Source organism: Apaloderma vittatum, unplaced genomic scaffold (assembly GCF_000703405.1).
Source record: "Apaloderma vittatum isolate BGI_N311 unplaced genomic scaffold, ASM70340v1 scaffold334, whole genome shotgun sequence".
In the NCBI taxonomy this organism is placed as follows: Eukaryota; Metazoa; Chordata; class Aves; order Trogoniformes; family Trogonidae; genus Apaloderma; species Apaloderma vittatum.
In genome coordinates, this window is record NW_009711884.1 from 1 (window position 1) to 21,283 (window position 21,283).

Here is a 21,283-nt window from a genome sequence, read left to right on the forward strand (position 1 = left end):
TCCTGGTGGACAGCAGGATGACCATGAGCCCACACTGTGCCCTTGTGGCCAGGAAGGTCAGTGGCATCCTGGGGTGTATTAGAAGGGGGGTGGTTAGTAGGTCACGAGAGGTTCTCCTTCCTCTCTACTCTGCACTGGTGAGACCACATCTGGAACATTGTGTCCAGTTCTGGGCCCCTCAGTTTAAGAAGGATAAGGAGCTGCTGGAGAGAGTCCAGCATAGAGCAACCAAGATGATTAAGGGAGTGGAGCATCTCCCTTATGAGGAAAGGCTGAGGGAGCTGGGTCTCTTTAGTTTGGAGGAGACTGAGGGGTGACCTAATTAATGTTTATAAATATGTAAGGGGTGAGTGTCACAAGGATGGAGCAAGGCTCTTCTTGGTGACAACCAATGGTAGGACGAGGGGTAATGGGTTTAAACTGGAACACAAGAGGTTCCACCTAAATTTGAGAAGAAACTTCTTCTTAGTAAGGGTAACAGAACACTGGAACAGACTGCCCAGGGGGGCAGTGGAGTCTCCTTCTCTGGAGACATTCAACACCCACCTGGATGCCTTCCTGTGTAACATCGTCTAGGTGTTCCTGCTCCGGCGGGGTTATTGGACTAGATGATCTTTCGAGGTCCCTTCCCGTCCCTAACATTCTGTGATTCTGTCTTGTTGTTTGGGGTTTTTTAAAAGAAAATATTGCTAGACATTTTATCCCACAGTGGTGGCGAGATAACATTTTAAAATAACATTTTAGATAACATGAAAAATAACATTTTAAAATAACATTTTAAATAACATGAAAAATAACATTTTCCAACTAAAATTTAAAATCATACATGTATGTAATATATACATAATTATGCATAGAAAAACTGAATTATCTTGGTTAGTTGAAAAACTTGTTTCATGTTAAATTGCTCTTGCTCTACATAAATGTAATCTGTTTTCGTTTTCAGAGCATTACCTGTAGATGTCTTATATTTTTTTATGTGCCTCGTATCTTTTCATACCGATCTAATCTCACTAAACCTGTCTAGATTCTACTGTATTGTATACTCATGAAATTATTCTGTGAGTAATGATGTGACTCATTTTGTCAGTATAACCTTATTCCTATATAAAGCATTTTGAATTGACTACAGAGTTGGTTTTTTAAGCGGCGAAACAGCTCAGTACCAAACCAAGACATACTTTGTCCAGCTGTCTCTTGCCTCACATTTCAATTAATTGTTACAAGATTTGGGGAGCACCAGTAGATGGTGCTGAAGTGCTGCAGAGCATAAAGCGTTTCAAACACACAGGCCTTTCGTGCAGAAGTGAAAAATAATAGAAGTGGCACGTTTCAGTGGCATCTTTTAAGCACCAAGTTAACTCAAGTTGTTTGGTTGGTTTTTTAGTTGAGGAACCGCCACTGCCTGAAGAAATGAATGAAAAAGAAGAGGCAACACTCAATGAAAACTTAGTTGATTTGCATCAGTTTGTACCAGTGGGTGGTGTGTACCATATTGACGCGTTTTATCTTCCACCTCAGGTCAAATATGCCGGGGACTGGAGTATAGTGGAGGTAAGTGAGGAAAGTACATTACACCCCGTGCAGTCCTCTTCCCTGTCTTCCTTGGAGAGCTGTTCCCGAGACACATCATCACCACTCATGTGATTTCTTGAGCAGCAAACTAAAGGACCATTTTTTTTCACAACATTTTTCAATTACATTTCACCAATTTTTGAATCGACCAGGGGGAACAGATGAGCCTGCACTTAAAGAGGTGTGTGCTCAGTCAGTGCTCATCAGCACGAGTAGAGCAGGTTGGTGTGCTGGAAAATGCTCTCAGCCAAAGTAGAAGCAGAAGGAATTTTCTGATATGTGAAAAGTAGACTTGGAGAAGGATGGTAGCAAAATTACTGCCATTCAGTTCCAGGCTCTTCAGGATATTTGAGGACTATGACCAGCATGTTCTGTGGTTTTCCCACTTGCAGTGCTAACCTACGTCACAGTTTTTACTGTGAAGCTGAAAACCTTTAATTTGTGAAATTCCCGTACAAACTAAAAAAGCAGGACTGTGGCCAGAACCATTAACAGCAATAAATTTAAAATGGTGTATTAGGAAACTCTATACTTAAAGAGAAAAAAAGAGGTAGTCTACTGTGTTTTCTAATAAAAATGTTATCTGTCCTTTTCTCATCTTGCCAAAGTTACTTGATGATGGATTGGAGGCATATCCATATCCCCCAGAAGAGAGTAAAGATGGCACGTATCCACCACTACAGACAACCCTTAGGCTCTCTGACCATGTGATGTATTTTAAGGTTCCCATGGTAGCCCGATGGGATCCTGCAGGTATGAAATTAGGACATAAATTCAGTTTAAGTTTGAATAATGGAATTTATACCTGAGTTTGACTTTTTCCAGAATCCACGTGTAAAGATAAGAGCCAGCTCAGAGACCAGAAATCATTTGGGAAGTTCAGCGTTAATTGTTTTGGGGTTGATTTATTTTGTGCATCTCTGATTTATTTTTTTGCATCTTCATCTTGTCTAATAATTAACTGCTTTTTGATATGAATAGAAAAGAAATAAACACCGTCTAATGGGGAGCAGTACAACTGTAGACAGCAAATCAAGTTTTGCTAGCATGAAGCCATGTAAAGTAGTCCCCATTGCACCACATTAGCTCCTAACTACACATTAGCATTAAGTTAAAATATGAAAATTAAATGTTAAAAACAAATTGTGATATTCTAGTTAGTAGATAAATGACTTTGACTTTATCTTCATGAGAGTAGAACCTATTGTAATGGTTAGATGTTTAAAGTTACTCTTGAAAATGAGCTTGTGTACTGCTATGTAGCAAGTAAGAAATGCCAGTTACGTTACATTAGTATATATATTTATTTTGAGATCAAGCAGCAGCTTTCCTGTCAAAATTAGTCCATTAAAAGAGGGGAGATTTTGCCTTGCATGAAGTCTCCTTATTTTCTGCCTAGTATTTCAACTGTGAATATTAGTTAACCTAGAATGTCTTTACTAAATCTTCCCCAGCACATATCACAAGCAGAAGCTCTACAATACACGTCTCCTTGGTTTTTTTGCATTCCTTTTGTAAAGGCCAACAATGGAGAACTGATGGCATCAGCAACATAATGTATGAAGCACAAGAAAAGCGTATCACTTTCGAGATGGATGCCTTTTATACAATAGCACTTCTTGAGGATGCTCATCTCAGCATGCCCTACCAGGCATGGGAACTGCGACCTACTGCTATGGATGAAGCACTCCTTACAGTTACTACAGCCTTTGCAACAATTCAGATACAAATTAAGGTACTGAAATAATTTTCTTTAAATATCTGCAGATTAAAGAAGAAAAAAATACTCTAGTAAGTCCTTTATTAAGAACTTGGGATTATTCCATAAGACCAGTTAGAATCTCACTCTGCACTGGTGAAAAGAAGGGAGGATCTATTCCTTTCCAAGCACTGTAAGCATCAGTACTGGTTGTTAAATTTATTTTCTGTGAACTAGTCAGAAGAAAGCATACATACAATTGTAGTGCAAAGTTCCAGTCTGATACTGATACTACCTTACTTAATTTAAGACTCTTTCACCAGCTAAATACTTAAAAATTGTTCCTTTCTCCTCCTAAGAAGTCCAAGAGAAATAAAAGCAACCTACTAATGCTAGCTGTTCCTTCTAGAGGCTGAAGTTACACATGGTTATCCATATGCTCATTGCTATATAAATCAGTTCAATAACAGACATGACTTTTGAAAGTCAGTATGAGCACAAACATGGGCCAGTAGACCCATGTCATTTCTGGAATTCTAGAGAAGTGGCTTTCTTCCATTATCCATGAATGAAAGTTTACAGCCTAGAGTGGTAGATAATGTATGCAGCATCCAGACTAGCAAAGATATTAATATTTGATGCCTGAAGCAGAAAATAGCTTTCGTGACCAGTAAGTTGCTTTCGCTGGTTTCTATAACAGGATAATCAGTGTATGTTGTCCTCAGTAGTGGTGGAAGGGAAGGATGTGCTTTCCCACCTCACGGGAAAATGGAGAAGTCCAGTTGACCTAAGAACAGTTCTGAAAAAAGCTGGTGTGAATATTTTTCCAGGAGAGTATTCTCACAAGTATGTCTCTGTGAACAAGAAGGTGAGTGGAAGAGTGAATGGTTTTCCTGTTGTTTTTTTCCGCCTCTTTCACTTAGACGATGTTTTCTTACATGAAGGTTTGCTATGCAGAATAAGGTGGGAAGTATACAAGCGTTCTGACAGCTTAGGCAGTAAATGCTGGTTAAAGCAAGCTTTTACTTACACTTGTGTAAACATAGAGAAAACTATATGGATATATTTTATATATGGGTGGGGTTTTTTCCCTTACTTTGTACTTTTGCATTACAGTCTGCCCTAGGGGAAGTTAGGGCCTATCAACAGATGGCGCTGGTTGCATCTGCTTTTGCTTTTGCCCGGAGCAAGTGGAATCTAGAAGCAGGTCAAGAGCAGGTAGTGTTCAAGGTATGCGGATTTAGACTAAACTTGTAGAGAAAACCAGCATAGAACTCTAGCACAGTTAAAGAGACAAGCAATTAACTTCTATACGTTACACTAATATCAACCTTTGTCTTCAACATCTGTCTACACACTTAGTGAACCAGTTTTAAAATTTAGGATTGACTGCTCAGCAGCTTTCAGTGCATGCTGCTAAAACTTCAGAGCTTTTTCACAGCTCCTGCATTTGTGAGATCTCTCACAGGACGCCAATCTCAGTAACAAAGACACTTGCTAATGTGCTAGGATGTATAGCTGATAGGTCAGCTGCCACAATTTTGGCCAAAGCTGCAATGATATAACTGGATGCCGATTTTAATGAAGTATTCCACTGTAGGCATCCTATGAATAGCAATCTAATTTGCAACTTTTGTAATTAGTATCAGGAAACTTCTCTATGGCATTTCATTTGTTCCCTACTGTAAACAAGGAAATAAGCATCGATTTGTTTCTGTTGGTGAACTAACACACATGTGGTTAAAGCTTTTCCCAGAGAGACTAAAAAATACTCTCAAGCTGTGCCTATAGAGACAACACACATCTTGATGATGAAATTTTGAGCAGCTCTCCTCTCAAGTTCAATGCATGTGACATACAAGCATTTAGCCCAATACTAAATCCCAGGAGCAGAAACTCAACTTAGACACAAAGAGCTAATATTGGGTTAGGAGTTTAAAGCAGGGCCTTAGTTTTGTTTCTGTATTACACTCTGCATACTAGAAGTTACACTATCATGGGCTTCATCTTAAAGCACATGTTTTTCTGTAATAGGTAAGAGAGCATCTTCAAGTAGTTACTCTGAAAGATGAAGACTGGTCTCTTTATATGTTCAATGGTCATAAAGCACAAAAGCTTAAGATGACTGAAACCAGTGAAACTTTTTCAGAAGAGCTAGAAGAAGATTCTGAGTTTCACTCCACACTCTACCATATGCTCAAGGACTTTGCCAGCAAAGAAGCTATAGATAAAGTAGAAACAGCTAGCTTCCTATTTGTTGATGTTGTGTATCAGCTACTCCTTGCTACAAGAGTCTTAACATACTCTTAGAGCATGCGCTTTCCTTCTAAACTTTGTCATCAAAAACATTCAATAAAGCTACGTGCCAAGCCTCGAAATCTTTTTCTGTTGGAATCATTGGAACAGCTTCAATGACTAAAATGCAAATATTTTATTTTTTTTAAAGCACACAACTTAGCTATTTTGAACATAGCTAACAAAAAACTGACTGTTTTATTGTAAACCTGAATGGACCTGAGACCCTTTTAGATACTCGTAAAGATGAGTTTTGTCAGAGTGGTGGAAGTTGGGAGAAATAATTCCATTTCAAGTCATGCTTCAAAGAGAAAAACAACAAAAACAACAAAACAACCCCTAACAGGTAACCTTAAACATCTCAGCTGCTCATGCCATCATCCAGAACTAGAAGTCTAACTACACAAGTCAGAGCCTTTGTTATACTGGGGGTGGTCCATAGTGTTGAAGTCTTGTATATGGCGACAACAGTTGCTGTAGTAAAGTCCAGTAGTCCCAAGTTCCTACAGGTGCTGCATCCACTGGTCTTTGAAGAGACAGCCCAGTAAGGAAGCTGGTGAGAGCAGCAAGCAGTACCAGGATGGAAACAGAAGCCCAGTGAGTTTTGTTGGCGTTCAAAAGAGAAGTCTTGAAATGGGATACCCACGATGACATTAAATTGCACCTGCACGGAAGAGTAAGTCGTAGAGTGGTTCAGTTTTTCCTTCAAAACTTGGAAGCGCTCTTCCCACCTCACAAACATACAGATCTCTATCAAAAGTGACCAGGTTGTTACTGTATTGGGAGCTATGTAGAGAGGTAGCTTGTGTTCTGGGTTTAAAATGCTTACCAAGAACTTGCTTACTGTAGTCTGCTATTTAGATGGCTGACCCAAGTCATAGCTCCCACAGTCCCTGTACCACACACTGTCTCTGAAGAGGCTTCGCAATAGCTGCCTTGCAGATAATCAGGAAATCTTGCTTCCTGTACTGGCCTCTATGTTTTATTGTTTTTTAGCGCTTTGCTCCCTGCCTTGGTGTTAAAGGAGAAATCTTACCCTCACTGACTGTCCGAATACTAGACCTCTCATGACAGTGGGTACCTCCATCTTTCCTCAAACAATAGATTAAAAAAAAAAAGTTTTTTGTTCTTGCTGTCTTCTCAGCTTTACACACTAGCATAAAAAAAGCAAAGGAGTCCAGGAAGACTGAGCACTCTTCAAGAAGGAAGTCTTGAAGGCACAGAAAGAGGCTATCCCCATGCCCAAAAGATGGGTTGGCAGGGAAGATGACCAGCCTGGCTCAACAGAGAGCTTTGAGTGGAACTTGGGAACAAGAGGAGAGTTTATCCTTTGGAAAAGGGTGCAGGCAACTCCGAACTACAAATAGACAGTGAAGCTATGCAGGGAGAAAATCAGAAGGGACAAAGGCCAACTGGAACTAAATGTGGCTATTGCTATAGAAAACAATTTAAAATGCTTCTATAAATAGATTAACAACTACAGGAGGACTAGAGAGAATCTTCCTCGTTTATTGAATGCAGGAGGAAACACAGTGACTAAGGATGAGGAAAAGGCTGAGGTACTTAATGCCATCTTTGCCTCAGTCTTTAATAGCAGGACTTGTTTGCTGAGTATCCAGCCCCTTTGAGGGACAGGGAATAGAATGAGACCTCCGGAGTCCAAGAGGAAATGGTTAGCGATCTGCTGCATCATTTAAACATAGACAAGTCTATGGGGCCAGATGGGTTACACCCAAGAGTGCTGAAGGAATAGTAGGTGGATATGCTCACCAAATCACTCTTCATAATTTATCAGCAGTCCTGCTGATGGGAGAGATCCCAATGAACTGGAAATTAGCAAATGTGACACTCATCTACAAGAAGGGCTGCAAGGAGGGATGCAGGAAACTAGACACCTGTTGGTCTGACTTCAGTGCTGGGGAATATCATAGAAAAAAAACCTGAACATTAAATACCATCTACAGGACAAGGTGACTATCAGACTCAGTCAACACAGGTCCTGCTTAATGAACTTGACCTCCTTCTATGCCAAGGTGACCCACTTGATGGATGAGAGAAAGGCTGTGGATGTTTTTTACCTGGACTTCAGTAAAGCCTTCAATAATGCTTACCACAGAATTCTCATGAAAAAAACCTGTCTGCTCAAGGCTTGGACAGGTGTACACTCTGCTGGATCAAACACTGGCTAGACAGCTGGGACCAAAGAGCAGTGGTGAGCAGAGTTAAAATCCAGTTGGCAACTGGTCACAAGTGGTGTTTCCCCAGTGCTCAATGTTGGGGCCACTCCTATTTAATACCTGTATTAATGATCTTGACAAGGAGATTGAGTTGAGAGCACCCTCAGTAAGTTTGCAGATGAGAAAGATGGAGTATTGACCTGCTCAAGGATAGGAAGACTCTTCAGAGGGACCTGGACGCATCAGATCTGTGGGCTGAGGCCAACTGGATGAGGTGCAACAAGTCCAAGTGCCAGGTCCTGCACTTCAGTTGCAAACCACCCCACGCAACACTACGGGGTTCAATAGGAGTGGCTGGAAAGCTGCCCTCCTGAAAGGGAAATACGGGTGCCAGTGGACAACCAGCTGAAGATGAGCCAGCAGTGTGACCAGGTGGCCAAAAAGACCAACAGCATCCTGACTCACATCAGGAGTAATGTGGCCAGCAGGACCAGGGAAGTGATCATGCCCCTGTACTCAGCACTGGTGAGGCTGCACCTTGAGTACTGTGTTCACTTTTGGGTCTCTCAGTACAAGAAGGACACTGAGGTGCTGGAGTGTGTCCAGACAAGAACAATGAAGCTGGTAAAGGGTCTTGAGAATAAGTCTTATGAGGCTTGGGGTTGTTTAGCCTGAAAAAAAGGAGGCTGAGGAGACCTTATCACTGTCTAGAACTAACTGAAAGGAGAGTGTAGAGAGGTGAGTGTTGGTCTCTTCTCCCAAGCCACAACTAGTAGGACAAAAGGAAATGGCCTCAAGTTATGTCAGGGGAGGTTTAGGTTAGACATTAGGAAAAACTTCTACACTGAAAGGGTTGTCAAAGACCAGAACAGGCTGCCCATGGAAGTGGCTGAATCTCTATCTTTGCATGTATTTAAAAGCCATCTAGATATGATGCTCAGGGGCAGTTTTAACAATGGACTTGGTAGTTAGATAATGGTTGGCATTTATGATTTTAAAGGTCTTTTCCAGTCATAATGATTCTTTAATTGTCTTGTCTCCCTCTTGATCAGGAATTCTCGCAGTGGAGTCTTAGCATTGTATATTCATGTGGAATAAACAGTTTCTCTGCAGAGACAGCAGACCTCATTTCCTGTAAAGCAGGAGCTTCCAAGGGATACTTGTTTAGGACAGCACTCTCTTCCTTGACTTGAGATATTCAGAGAAATTAGCTGAAATGGTCTGGAGTTAGTCTTGATCGCTACTTATATGTAAGTGTCTGCCAAAGATGCTAAGTTTTGTACAGATCTGAAATCCTTGATCATGTTTACAAGAACACATTAGCATCACCTAGCAGCCCAGTTATAACAGCTATCACGGAGTAACCAAAAAGAGGTGAGGTCATCTCATGAGGCTCCTCTTTACCTCCCAATCTAGGATTAGTAAGGAGTCCCTGCACCTGTGGTTACTCCTTCCCAGTCAGTTTAACAAGTGGGCCTTAACAACAAAACCAAAGCAACAGCTTTCCTTCCTCTTCCCATGTCCATCATCCAAACATTGCTTTACCTCACAATGATGTGACAAAAGAAAAAAACAAACACTAAAAAACCAAACCCTAAACAAAAAGCCACCAAACACACTTACACTGATGCTAGGTTCCATTTTGATGGAATTTTCCCTTTTTCAGAGATACTTTCCTTCCTGGATGGTGCTTCTTGTACTTGAGCAGGTGATTCTGACTGTTCATTTCTGTAAAGCAAACATCAACAGTTCCAAAGCTTTTCTACCAAGCATTTAGTTTGGTAGTGCTCACAAAAGCTTGACTTTACAACTCTGATCAGGTGGTGGACAGTTAAGAGTTGGTTAAAACAAACCAACCAACACACACACACACAGCACCAGAGAAGGTTGCTGTCAAACTTACTTTGTTTCAGAACGTTCATCTTCATACTCTGCCCAGGAATATGTGCTCACGCACCGCTGTAGTGGACGCTTTTCATTTTGCTTTGCTCCCACTTTTCCCCTTTCAAATTTTAAACAAAGTTCACTTTAATTTCCCCATCAGATACACAGCAGGAAATTAGAAATTCAGCAGCCTACTTGAGTAGGCCTTAGACATACAAGTTTCAAAACCAGTTGCCTGAAATTAGGATTTTTGGTGGGGTTTTGTTGTTTTTACAAGCAAAATCCATCAGTGCCAGCTGCCTAGATCCAATTCAACATATTCTAATTCAAGTATCCTAGATCTAATACAAGAGAGCAGAGGTAAATTTGTTCTTTTAAAACTTGCTATAACATTAGTCATGAAGGCTCATTTACCTATTGAAGTGTGTAAAATTGATGCGAAGGATGCAGCCTAATTGTTATTATATCTCAAGATCCTCCATGAACTGTACTTGTATTAAGCATCTTATGTTGAAAGTTTAACCCTGTTCAAAGATAAGCCCGAACAACTTTACCAACTGCTTGACCTCCTGTTGAATTTATCACTCCGCTCATCTGCATCAGGTTCATGGAGCTGGGCCTAGAGAAAAAGTTTGATGTGTTTACTGCATTGGCATTTTCATGCTTCAGCCCAGCCAGTTTTGAGAAGGTTAAGCACCTCACCATCTGAGAACCTTTACTTACCAGCAGCAACCCAATACCTGCATTTCCAGCACTCCTAGGCAATGTCGCAATGCTAAATCTTCGTAGGGATGACGATGGCTGTACAAATAAGAGGCATTACTGACTCTTACCAAGGAATTTCTGGATTACTCATTGATCATATAAAAGACCATCTGTTCTTATACAAATGGTATTTTAAAAATAACTAAATGTGTTGATACTTAGCTTAAAGTGACATACAAGAGTCAAAGCTTAAGCACAGCCCAAACCATATTCTTTAAAGTGGCATTTTTCTAAATTAACTTTTTTCCCCTGCTGAAACTGGCTACACAGCTTCCAGCGAAATACTGAAACTGAATGTGTCTAAATTCCTCTAATGGTGCTCACAGGAATTTCTACAGTCAGTTTGAATTGCTCCCATCTATTTTTTTTCATCTTTCTGTGCTAAACCCTTCTTCTGTAGCCCCCCCAGTGAGAACTACATGTGAACAATATTTCTTAACCATTGCAGGAGAATGCAGCCATTTCAGCTTCTCTGAACACTTTGTTCTTTAAGTAGGACTACACATAGCTCCCTCAGGTTGGTGGGGGAAGGTTGGAGTGACTGAAAAATATATTCTTGTGTTTTATGACATCAGCCCGTATTTGAGACTGGAAGCTAGCAAGCCAAGCATGTAGCAGAGCACCAGCACATGACAAAGCAAAACAAAGATGCAAACATACGCTTTAAAAACAGACTTGAAATTTCATGTTAGGCTGTAAGGACTGTTTACCTTAAAAGGATTTGATAGCTTTCTATTCATAGATTCATCTGTGAAGAGATCAAACATCAGAAGGCCTTACAGGAATGCAGTGAGCTTTATTTACAACTAAAGGTCTGACTTTTTGCAGTATCTGTTTAAGCAGAGTATATCAGAGTACTCTCACAAAGAAAAAATGAGTTTTCAGGAACAAGCTTTCTGTTTCACTAGATAAGGTCATAATATTCACACATTATACATCCTCTACAAGCACCAATTTCTGTTGCTGTAATTCAATGTATTCTTCTATTATTGAGGCAGTATCCCGTTACAGAACAATCAGAAACAGTCAGGAAGTAATAGTCTGTGTTTTAGAAGGCTCCTGCAAGGATTTTAATGACGTGCAAGACTGCCCTTCCTGGTTTTAAGTTAACACACTATTTCCCAGACAAATTTAATCCTTCCCTGGCAAAGCCATAAGTGCACAGCACCATTTGGAAGCCTGACCACTGTGTCATCTGCTTAAAGGGAGGAACTCAGAGCACCTGCACATAAGGAGTCTGTAAATTCGTATTTAGAGCAGAGCTTGAAGCATCTGCAAACAAAAGTCAAAGCTCAGCTACGTAGAAATAGCTACTGGGAATGCTCCAGTGTGAGTGAGCACCCAAATTCACTGCTTACAAGGAATAAGATTATCACCACATACAATGCACTTCTCTAAAAGCCAGAACATTACTGCATACTGTAAATGTTCCCACACACACCCCTCAAGATTCATGACAGTTTACATAAAAGTCTAATTTCATAGTTTTTTCTAATACTGTTGGTAAATTGCTATTTTTCATCTATTTTTAGGAAGGAAGATATAATCCCTCCACCTAATGCATTAAGCTTCAGCTAGATAAGGGTTTATCTGGCAGGTGCTAGAAAGACGACAAAGCGGCTTTTCTTAGTTACCTCGATCTCCAAGAGAGCTAAAGGATCTCTCATTCTGGAGCAGGACCTGTTTCAGCTCCTCAAGTTCTGCGTGTTCTTTTGCATACATGCGCTTCAAGTTTTCCACGTGCCGAATCATTACTTCCACAGCCTTGCTGACATGGCTTTCCTAACACAGCAAGTGCATCAGTAGTAGGAAAAGTGTCTGAGGAACTGCATCGTGTTTAGAGTTTAAGACTTTTTCCTCCCACAACCATCTGCTCTTATCTTGAATCACCATGACGCAACATCCTCTCATTTTTGTCCACCTTTTCAAAGTTTTGCTACAGCCCATCTCCCAACACACACCCAAGTTAACAGGTCTCATTGTTCCAATGATTTCTCTCCTCTTATCCTAAAATAAGTAAGTCTTAATTTTCTGAGCCCTTACAACTCCTCTTCATCTCTTTCTCCAAGTCTCAGTTGCCACCACACATTTGCTAGTTTTGCCAAGTCATATTTTCATGCATTATACACAATTATACAAAACATTTGAGCAGGTCTTTGTAAATATCCATAAGTTTAGCTTGTTAGCTGTCCTTTCCATAGACCAAAATTACTATTAGCTCATTCAGTCTATTGTTACCACATTGCATTCTTGCGTGCTCTACTGTGCGCATCCCTCTGACGCAAAGCTTTTTCTGGAAATTTTGTTTGTATAGGGTTTTTTGTATGTTTGTTTTAAATCAGGACCATATTACTGCTGTGTGTTTTGCACAATGCTAGTGCAATGTAGCTGCTCTGACAGTGCCTAAGATTCCTTATAACACAAAACAGTGATCTGAGAAGAGAAAACCAGGACTAAGCTCTACTGGTCAGTCTGCATTACATGCACGAGAAACCTAATTCTGGAATCAGAAGCTTAACAAACAGGTACCACCATCCCTTCATGTCTGTAGAAGCTTTTAACTTTGTACAAAATACATTTATGTGGAAAGAGTTACCTGATTAATAGCTCCCAACATCTCCGCTCTACTGGCAACCTGGGCTGCGTACTGGCTAAGGAACTGCAGGCTTTTCCACAACTTCTTAATTATCTCCTCTGCTTGGTTATCTTCTTCACACAAAGGACCTAAAGCCTAGGGGGCATGTGGGAAGGAAAACAGTGTGAGCTATTAGGTAAAGAAACAACCCAACTGGTCACACTGAGGGGGTTGCATTCAGGCCTACACAGTCAAAAAATCTGCATCCAACCTCCTCAGTCAGCATAACTTGAGTGCAGACCTCCAGTGGGCAGAGACTGCAGCTTAACAAGCATAAAATCAGATATTGACAAAGGTTCTTGCCCAACAGCTGTGCAACAGAAAACTTCCCCACTGTTGGACAGAAAGTATGCTTAGATGAAATCTGGTCTTCAACAGCAAAGTCTCTTGTATTCCATGTGCACCACTTAAGCACTTAATTCAGATTTGCTTATAACAGGTTACAAACACACAAATCCTAAGAAAAAGCTATATCGAGGGACACTGTCACAGCCATTCATCCCATCAATCCCACCAGTCTTGGCCAATACTAACCTCTAATATCTTTAGAGCATTTGTGATCTCCTTTTTCAAATTTTCTTCAGCCAAGTCTCGGGACCTTTTTTCAAGCCTCACTCTCTTGTCCAAAGTAAACAAGTCACACTTAAAACCCAAAGACAACCTCAGAAATTCAGCCTATTGTGGGATATGAAAAGATTTCAGGATAATCCAAGTGATGCAGAAGCTTTTTGTAGTAGATCTGGATGCTGACATGACATTTGGGACTGCAGCCCATGAACAAAGTTATAGGACAGATACAAAAAGAAAAGCAAACATGGCCCACTTCCACAAAACCAATCTTCCCGTCTGTAGTGGTGGGGGAAATAATCTGCAGCTAGAATAGATGATATCCTGGCAGCATGCAGCGTGCCATCTGTGTCTTTTAGCAAAACTGTCTTAAATCAGCACGTTCTGCCTGCGGGGAGGTCATAGCTATGCTACTTCAAGCTTCAAAATAAATGTTACAGTAGTGAGAAATTCTTTTTTTTTTTTTTTTTCAGTTTTACAGATTCCCACCTTTTCCCATCCCACCCCTTCCAGAACTTCCATTTGGCTCTGAAAGACAGATTTCAGAAGCCAGCTTATAGAAACACATCCATTTTATGCTACTCAGCATAAAACTCTTTGACATAGGACAAGATCTTTGTGTTGTCAGAGATACCTAAGGATACAAGCAGCTGGAACTTACCTCGACTTCTTTCTCATTTGGGAAGTCACTGTAGGATAAGAAGAAGTAATCATGTAACAGACTGCAGCTTTAAATTCATACCTGCAGGTGATCATTGAAAGCCACACTTACAGCTCATTTTGCTTTGTTTTATCTCCTTTAATGCCACCTGCAGCGGGTGAACTCCCTGAGAAGAGGGGAAAAAGAAGTTCTCAGACAAAAGCAGAAAAACTAGCCTCTCAAAAACAGCTTGTGAAAGTCTTTTAAACTCCAACAGAAGCCGTTGGTTAAAAATTTCCAGTGTTAAGCTCTTGACAATAAAAGCAACTTGTGTACCTCAGTTAGAGCATCAGAAAGACAGCACAGTACTATCCTTTATATAAAGCCCAAAAAGTTAGTTGTTTAGCTGGCTTCACCTGGCATCTAATTAGTATAGGAATGTTTAATTATAGGTTTGGGGTTACATCCACAGCCCATAGATTCAGGCTGTTACATGACTTAGTACATCACTAACTTCCAGTGAACTCCAAAAGCAAGAGGTGAGGTGTCTGGAAGAGTGGAAATGTCTAAGCACAGTTCAGTAGATACACTATCTTGTTTATCTAGATGATATTACCCCAAGCTCTATCTAGCACAGAGGATGCTGTTTACAGATCTTTGGGAAGGGCAGGCATATCAGAACTGTTTCAGATATCTCAACTCCTTTGCGACTTGTAAGAAGTTTTCCCTCCTGTCCAGAGGAAGACAGAGCCAATGAAATCAATATCTGTAGGAAACAGAGCAGCAGATTTTGCATGATAACATTTTCCTTCTCTCTGGTGCTAGTCCTTTCTGACCTCTAACTGTAGCTGCTATTCCTTAAAACAAACCCCCTTCAAATAATTGGCGTGGGGTAGGCAGCTCTTTGCACCTCTTCACCCAGATCTTGACCCAGATGATTAAGCCCTGCTCTCCAGTGAGTTATGTGAATGTATCCCACAAAAACCTCTTACCTTTCCTACTGGAAACCACAGCTTGTCCTTCCTGACTCCGCTCTTTATGATTTTTCTTTTCCTGGTCCACCTCCTAAAGGCACAGAAAGCAGTTAGAGCACGTGAGCAGCCCCAACACCAAGAGGATCCTGTTCCCTCTCACAGTATTTTTCTTTGCCACAGCTCAGCCAAGTCAGCTCTATGTTTCGCTGCCACTAGGACTCTTACCACGTCTTGCTTTAAAACATTTTGAAATGCGTTTTTGTCTTCTTCCATCATAGGACAGAATTCCTTCTCAATCAGATCTGCTCCTGTGGAGAAATATTCCCAAAATCAAATGTAAGGATAAAAACAAAGCAAGACTTCAACACCCAGCATACTAGACACAGGCCAACAAGACTAAAAGAAACTGCAGTAAATGCCAGGAGAAAGCATTAAGAAGGAGAGGCAACAGCAAATAACACGATAAAGTCATAGAGGAAAAAGTACGATAATTTTGCTTGGCTTGGAAAAAGTTCTATTAAGAAGTGTTACGTGCCTGCAGGTGAGAATATTACTCCTGGTTGTAGTTGTTCCAGCTGAAGTTGCAAGAGTTACAGTAACATTCATTTGGATAAATTAATTTCATTATTTTGCCACCAGCATGTTTTTAGCCATGTTTTTCTGTTTGTCTGATTGCTCTTTACGGAGGCAGTTTATAATTATTTGGAATTCCATAAGCACAGGAATATGTAAATAAAAAGAATATATTCCATGCAAAAACTAACAGGACAAGTGATGAGTATTTGTAATTCTCTTCTTTCACTTTATAAAATATCAGGCAAAGTCAAGAAAATGATGCTACTTCAGCTGCTGTTACAGAGGAGGTTGAGCACAACCAGATCATGAAATGCATGCAGTTGTGGTATTTCAGTTGTCCATAAAGCTTTAAACACAGTCTGCCACTTGGATCATCCTTTGAACCTAAAATCTGAGCTAGCAGGGTGCTGAGAGAGTCAGAATAACTCTTTCCTGGAAGATGAACTGATAAGTTCAGGAACTGATGATCCCAGTTTGAACTTTTAAGTGCCACAGTCCAAAAAAAAAAAAAAAGTTTTAAATCAGGCAAAAATAACCACCAGGAAAACAGCTATTACAAAGATTTTAAAAGGAAAATGTTTAAGAAACTGAAGGAAGTGGGTCACACTAATTTCTTGTGTAGCAGTAACTCTGGTAGCTATTTATACATTTTAGAACATCCAGATATTTTTTTGGGCTGTTTATGTAGTCATACACCCCTACAAAGATGCAAACCAAAAGAAGTGGCACAACAAGAAGCTTCAAATCTGAAGTGTTTTCACTTTTCATCCTTCACATTAACACCCATCTCTCCTTAGCACTTCCTTTAGTCCCAGCTGATTTTTGCAGCAGCCCTACGTATCTGACCTGGCAGGCTCCCAAGCAGAAGAAATTCACAGAATCACAGAATGTTAGAGGTTGGAAGGGACCTCTAGAGGTCTTCTAGTCCAGGCCCCCTCCCGGAGCAGGATCACGTACAGTAGGTCACACAGGAACGCGTCCAGGTGGGTTTTGAAAGTCTCCAGAGAAGGAGACTCCACAACCTCTGTGGGCAGCCTGTGCCAGGGCTCTGTCACCCTCACAGTGAAAAAGTGTTTTCGAATGTTTTTGTGGAATCTTCTATGCTCCAGCTTGTATCCATTGACCCTTGTCCTATCATTGGATGTCATTGAAAAGAGCCTGGCTCTGTCCTCCTGACACTCCCACTTGACATATTTATAAACATTAATGAGGTCACCCCTCAGCCTCCTCCAAGCTAAAGAGCCCCAGCTCCTTCAGCCTTTCCTCATCAGGGAGATGTTCCACTCCCTTCATCATCTTTGTGGCTCTGCACTGGACTCTCTCCAGCAGTTCCCTATCTCTCTTGAGCTGAGGGGCCCAGAACTGGACACAATATCTCAGATGTGGCCTCACTAGGGCGGAGCAGAGGGGCAGGAGGATGCCTCTCGTCCTGCTAGCTACTCCCCTTCTAATACACCCCAGGATGCCATTGGCCTTCTTGGCCACGAGGGCACATTGCTGGCTCAAGGCCATCCTGCTGTCCACTAGAACCCCCCAGGGTCCCTTTCCCCTACGTTGCTCTCCAGCAGGTCAGTCCCCAACCTGTACTGGCACATGGGGTTGTTCTTTCCTGGGTGCAAGACTCTACATTCGCACTTGTTGTATTTCATAATATTTCTCCCTGCCAAACTCTCCAGACCGTCCGGGTCTCTGAATGGCAGCACAGCCTGCTGGTGTGTCAGCCACTCCTCCCAGTTTCATGTCACCAGCAAACTTGCTGACAGTGCTCTCTAATCCCTCATCCAAGTCACTGATTGAACAGCACTGGTCCCAGCACTGACCCCTGAGGGACCCCACTAGACACAGGCCTCCAACTAGGCTCTGCCCTATTGATTACAACTCTCTGACTTCTTCCCTTCAACCAGTTCACAACCCACCTCACTACCTGATCATCTAGACCACACTTCCTCAGTTTAGCTACAAGGATGCTGTGGGAGACTGTCAAATGCTTTACTGAAATTGTGTGGAAGTAGCAAAAGCCACAAATGGAGATTCATCAGCATCTCCGTTCTAACACCAGAAACACTTTCTATTCAGAATTAGCAGCAGGAGTCTCAGGCTTCAAAGCTACCTGGACTCTTCCTGACGTGTTTTGCACATCTGTTTCCTCCTCGCCAAAGACACCTAAACCTCATACAAAAATTGAGAGCAGAGACAAATTATGTTTAAGTGAAAGGACTGAATTGGAAAGGTAGTATTAAAGAAACAAACCCAAACAAGAAAGGATGACAAAATATCTTGTATTGAAGTAAAGGTTACAAAGGTTACAAACAAGTGTATACACGTAGCCTTTACTGCTTGTTCGGATGAGCTATTTTTTTAAAAAAAAATAGCTTAAAAACATTGTGTACACATAGTCCAGTTTTGGTTTTAGTTTTTAAGTGGCAGAAGCATCTTCAAATCTGGTAAGAATTTTTCTGAGTGTTTACAGCTAGAGCAAAAGACAGAACAAATGCCTCTATCCTCATTTATCCTTTTTACTCATCCCAGCTTCTTTGTGCACTGAGCTTTGGTTTTAAGAGAGAAGAAAACATTTAGTCTAGCTGTGTCACTAAGCTTTTTAAAACCACAAAAAAAAAAAGCATTCTCTCTACTCCTAAAATTGCCAGGTGTTTAGTACCCACACAATGTCTTGTCAGCGAAGCAAGCATCAAGATTTCACTCCATTATTTCATGTTTATCTCTTGCAGTACAACCAGCCTCCTGTAGGCAGTAAGGCCTTATTCCTACTCAGAGGTTTATGGAGGGTTGAGAGTACTTGCAGGTAAAAGTGTGTTCAACAACAGAAAAATCACAAGTCATTTTTATTTCTCACTCTTCTTCCTCACTTAAGATGTGCTGAGAGCAAACCATTTCCTCACTGACAGCCTGCTGCAGCAATTACTGTACCTGATGCAAGACCAGCCAGATCCTTATTGCAGTTTTCCTCCATTGCTACAGAAGTTGGCACATCTTCTCTTTCACACGAGCTTTTTTGTGATTTTCCCTCTGTAACAAGGCAGCCTGTAACATCAGGAAACAGAAAACGGTGCTCTTACTGTTCAGTGAGCGCTCAGAATTCCGTATATCTATTTCCAAGACTTTCTGTGCAAAAGATCAATACATCTGTGCCCCAAAGTAAGGGCCTACCTGTTACTGGTGTAGTGCTTTCCAAAGAGGTTGTGAGAACTTCTTGGGGTGAAGTTAAGCGGTCACTGCCAAAATAAAATTCTTTCAGATACTCATCCATATTACCCAATCTTGACAGAGGCTTTTAAAAGCTTGCACAAAACCTGACCTGGATGGGAACAGACTGGCTGGTAGTGCTGCCTCTCCACAGTCAATCTTAATGGAAAGAGAGAGGATTTCATTATCAGGGAAAGGGTTGTGAGTAAAAAGTGTGTACATCAGTTTTAATAATTCGCCTAGCTGTGTCCAAATTATTTCAGCAGCAAAGAACTGGATGGTAAGTACATGCAGATTCATCTGCTAGTCTAAAGCCACCCACACATACATTATGTATGTTAGCATGTTATCATTAGAAACAACCAGGTTTCTAGAGAAATTTTGTCTCAGAAATATCATACTTAGAGATGCATTTTCATTCCTGATCTCACGTTTTACTCCTAACACTTATTTTTAAATGACCAACATACACATCACTACATCACTGTTCTATCTTAATGCTGTTCATGAAGATATATTAATTTTCAAGGTCTTGACCTCAAACCCTACAAGTGAGGTACACAGGGCTTCACCAGGCTGTAGAATTGTTTAGGTAAATAAAAGCATTACTATTAAGAGATCAACCAAGCAGATGACTCAGAATGCAGAAAACTTGCATATTGTGTTGCACATTTTAGCATCTGTCTTTGAATGACACTCGTTTTCAATACATCACATAACGATTATCCAGCCACTTCAGAAGGCTTCAGCCCTCCTCCTTTTTATGCCAACAGCAGAGAGAAATTCAGCAGTTCAAGGCTGATACGTAGTTTTTGCTCATGTTCCTTTAGCCACTACAGTGCGGTTTTGGACCCGAGCCTTATTACATCAAGACAAAACCAGCATCCTTTAAAATCTTTTTCATTCAATATCTCTCTTGCCATATTAAAATATCCCTGAATAACTCCCACTTGCTTATTCAATTGATAGATTGTATCTCTTTATAGGTGAAAATACAGGATAAAACATTTTTAAAGTGTTGTCAGTAATCACGTGTGATGAACTCCATCCACAGCTGAAGAGGAGTACTAAAAAACTAAACAAAAACTAACACCCAAAAACACCCCAAAAAACCCACAGCACAGAACTACAAGCCACACACAAACAAAAACCTCAGAAAAGTCAAACACAAACCCCAAATCTATCTCCAAGCAGAGAAGGTATGAGGCTAGTCAGCATTCAGGTTCCAGTATCCCCCCTCCCCCCAAAAAATGTCCTCAGAGGACTCAGGAAACCCAGCAAAACAGAAAAAGAGGTGACCAAGGCCCCCACTCACTTCCGTAAGGAGCAAACTGCTCCCACATCAGGAAGTGCCGTCTCTCTCTGTCTCTCCTCTTAGCCACCCATTGGAGCTCAGCTGAACTCAGAGAGTCTTGCCCCAGCCAAATGGATGTTTCCTCTAGTGCAAATCCACAATATTTTTATTCCTATTTGAATTCTATATTAAGCTGAAGGAAGTACAGCACCACTTTTACCTTGTTCGGGCCATTGAGTCTACAGAGTATTGGGGAAAGAAAAGGTGAAAATTAATAGCGTGGTGGAAGGAAAACAAAAGCCTAAAGGGTTTTAAAGCAAAGACACACGCACACCACCGCACAAGTAAGAACACCCTTGCATCACTGGAACTGACTAAAGCCATGTATCATTCTACAGGTCCTCTCCTTCCCTGTGTAATCACAGGGTCGATGGTTTCTGTTTGCAATGAAGAAAAAATTCATTTTTTGAAACCCCACACTGCCTGTTAGGATTGTGAGCTCCTGTGGATTACAGAGTGCATTTAAATATAGAAGAAACAACAACAACAAACCCCCACATTCTGGGAGGCATTAGAGAATGGTTCTTCCTAATAAAAGGAGCGTGTCAATGAAGATCCTACAGTACCATTCTTGACCACTTTGCCCCTGACTCCATCCTTTTGATTAGCATAATAATCCAAGGATCCTTGATCCCAGCAGACAAATCCTGGCCACAGCTTTGTAGAATTCCTCCCAATCGAGCATTGACATTTGGAAGGCCTATCATCTGGTTTTCAGATTGTGATACTACTTTTATATTTATAAATCAAAACAAGTATAGAAATCCTAAGCTGCTTCTGGCCCTCACAAGAGATCCTTTAATAGATAGCCCCTAAATTCCTACAGTGACAAAGCTTTGACAAAATAATTAGTTACATGCCAAAGTGATCGATTTGCTCAAGTGCATCTACAATCAGTGTAACAACAGCAAAAAAAAAAAAACAACAAAACCCCACCA

General features: G+C 41.0%; 2 protein-coding genes across 2 annotated transcripts in view; one reads left to right on the top strand and one right to left on the bottom strand.

Moving 5' to 3' along the window:
- Nucleotides 1–1,387: 1,387 nt before the first annotated feature.
- Nucleotides 1,388–5,584, top strand: CASC1 (cancer susceptibility candidate 1; the record flags this gene model as incomplete). Its single annotated transcript, XM_009867763.1, has 6 exons — nucleotides 1,388–1,554; nucleotides 2,184–2,328; nucleotides 3,096–3,310; nucleotides 3,975–4,142; nucleotides 4,391–4,504; nucleotides 5,309–5,584. Coding segments are annotated over 6 exons (1,085 nt in total), but the record flags the coding sequence as incomplete, so codon positions are not given.
- A 405-nt stretch (nucleotides 5,585–5,989) lies between these two features.
- Nucleotides 5,990–21,283, bottom strand: part of LOC104272697 (lymphoid-restricted membrane protein-like) — a 37,903-nt gene continuing 22,609 nt past the window's right edge. Inside the window, exons 13-25 of the mRNA XM_009867764.1 lie at nucleotides 15,437–15,519; nucleotides 15,230–15,302; nucleotides 14,370–14,424; nucleotides 14,259–14,286; nucleotides 13,565–13,705; nucleotides 12,992–13,126; nucleotides 12,030–12,177; nucleotides 11,106–11,143; nucleotides 10,354–10,431; nucleotides 10,185–10,249; nucleotides 9,650–9,748; nucleotides 9,370–9,474; nucleotides 5,990–6,233 (exon numbers count right to left, since the gene is read on the bottom strand). Of these exons, the coding sequence (XP_009866066.1) occupies nucleotides 5,990–6,233; nucleotides 9,370–9,474; nucleotides 9,650–9,748; nucleotides 10,185–10,249; nucleotides 10,354–10,431; nucleotides 11,106–11,143; nucleotides 12,030–12,177; nucleotides 12,992–13,126; nucleotides 13,565–13,705; nucleotides 14,259–14,286; nucleotides 14,370–14,424; nucleotides 15,230–15,302; nucleotides 15,437–15,519 (1,292 nt within the window). The remainder of the gene's footprint in view (nucleotides 6,234–9,369; nucleotides 9,475–9,649; nucleotides 9,749–10,184; nucleotides 10,250–10,353; nucleotides 10,432–11,105; nucleotides 11,144–12,029; nucleotides 12,178–12,991; nucleotides 13,127–13,564; nucleotides 13,706–14,258; nucleotides 14,287–14,369; nucleotides 14,425–15,229; nucleotides 15,303–15,436; nucleotides 15,520–21,283) is intronic.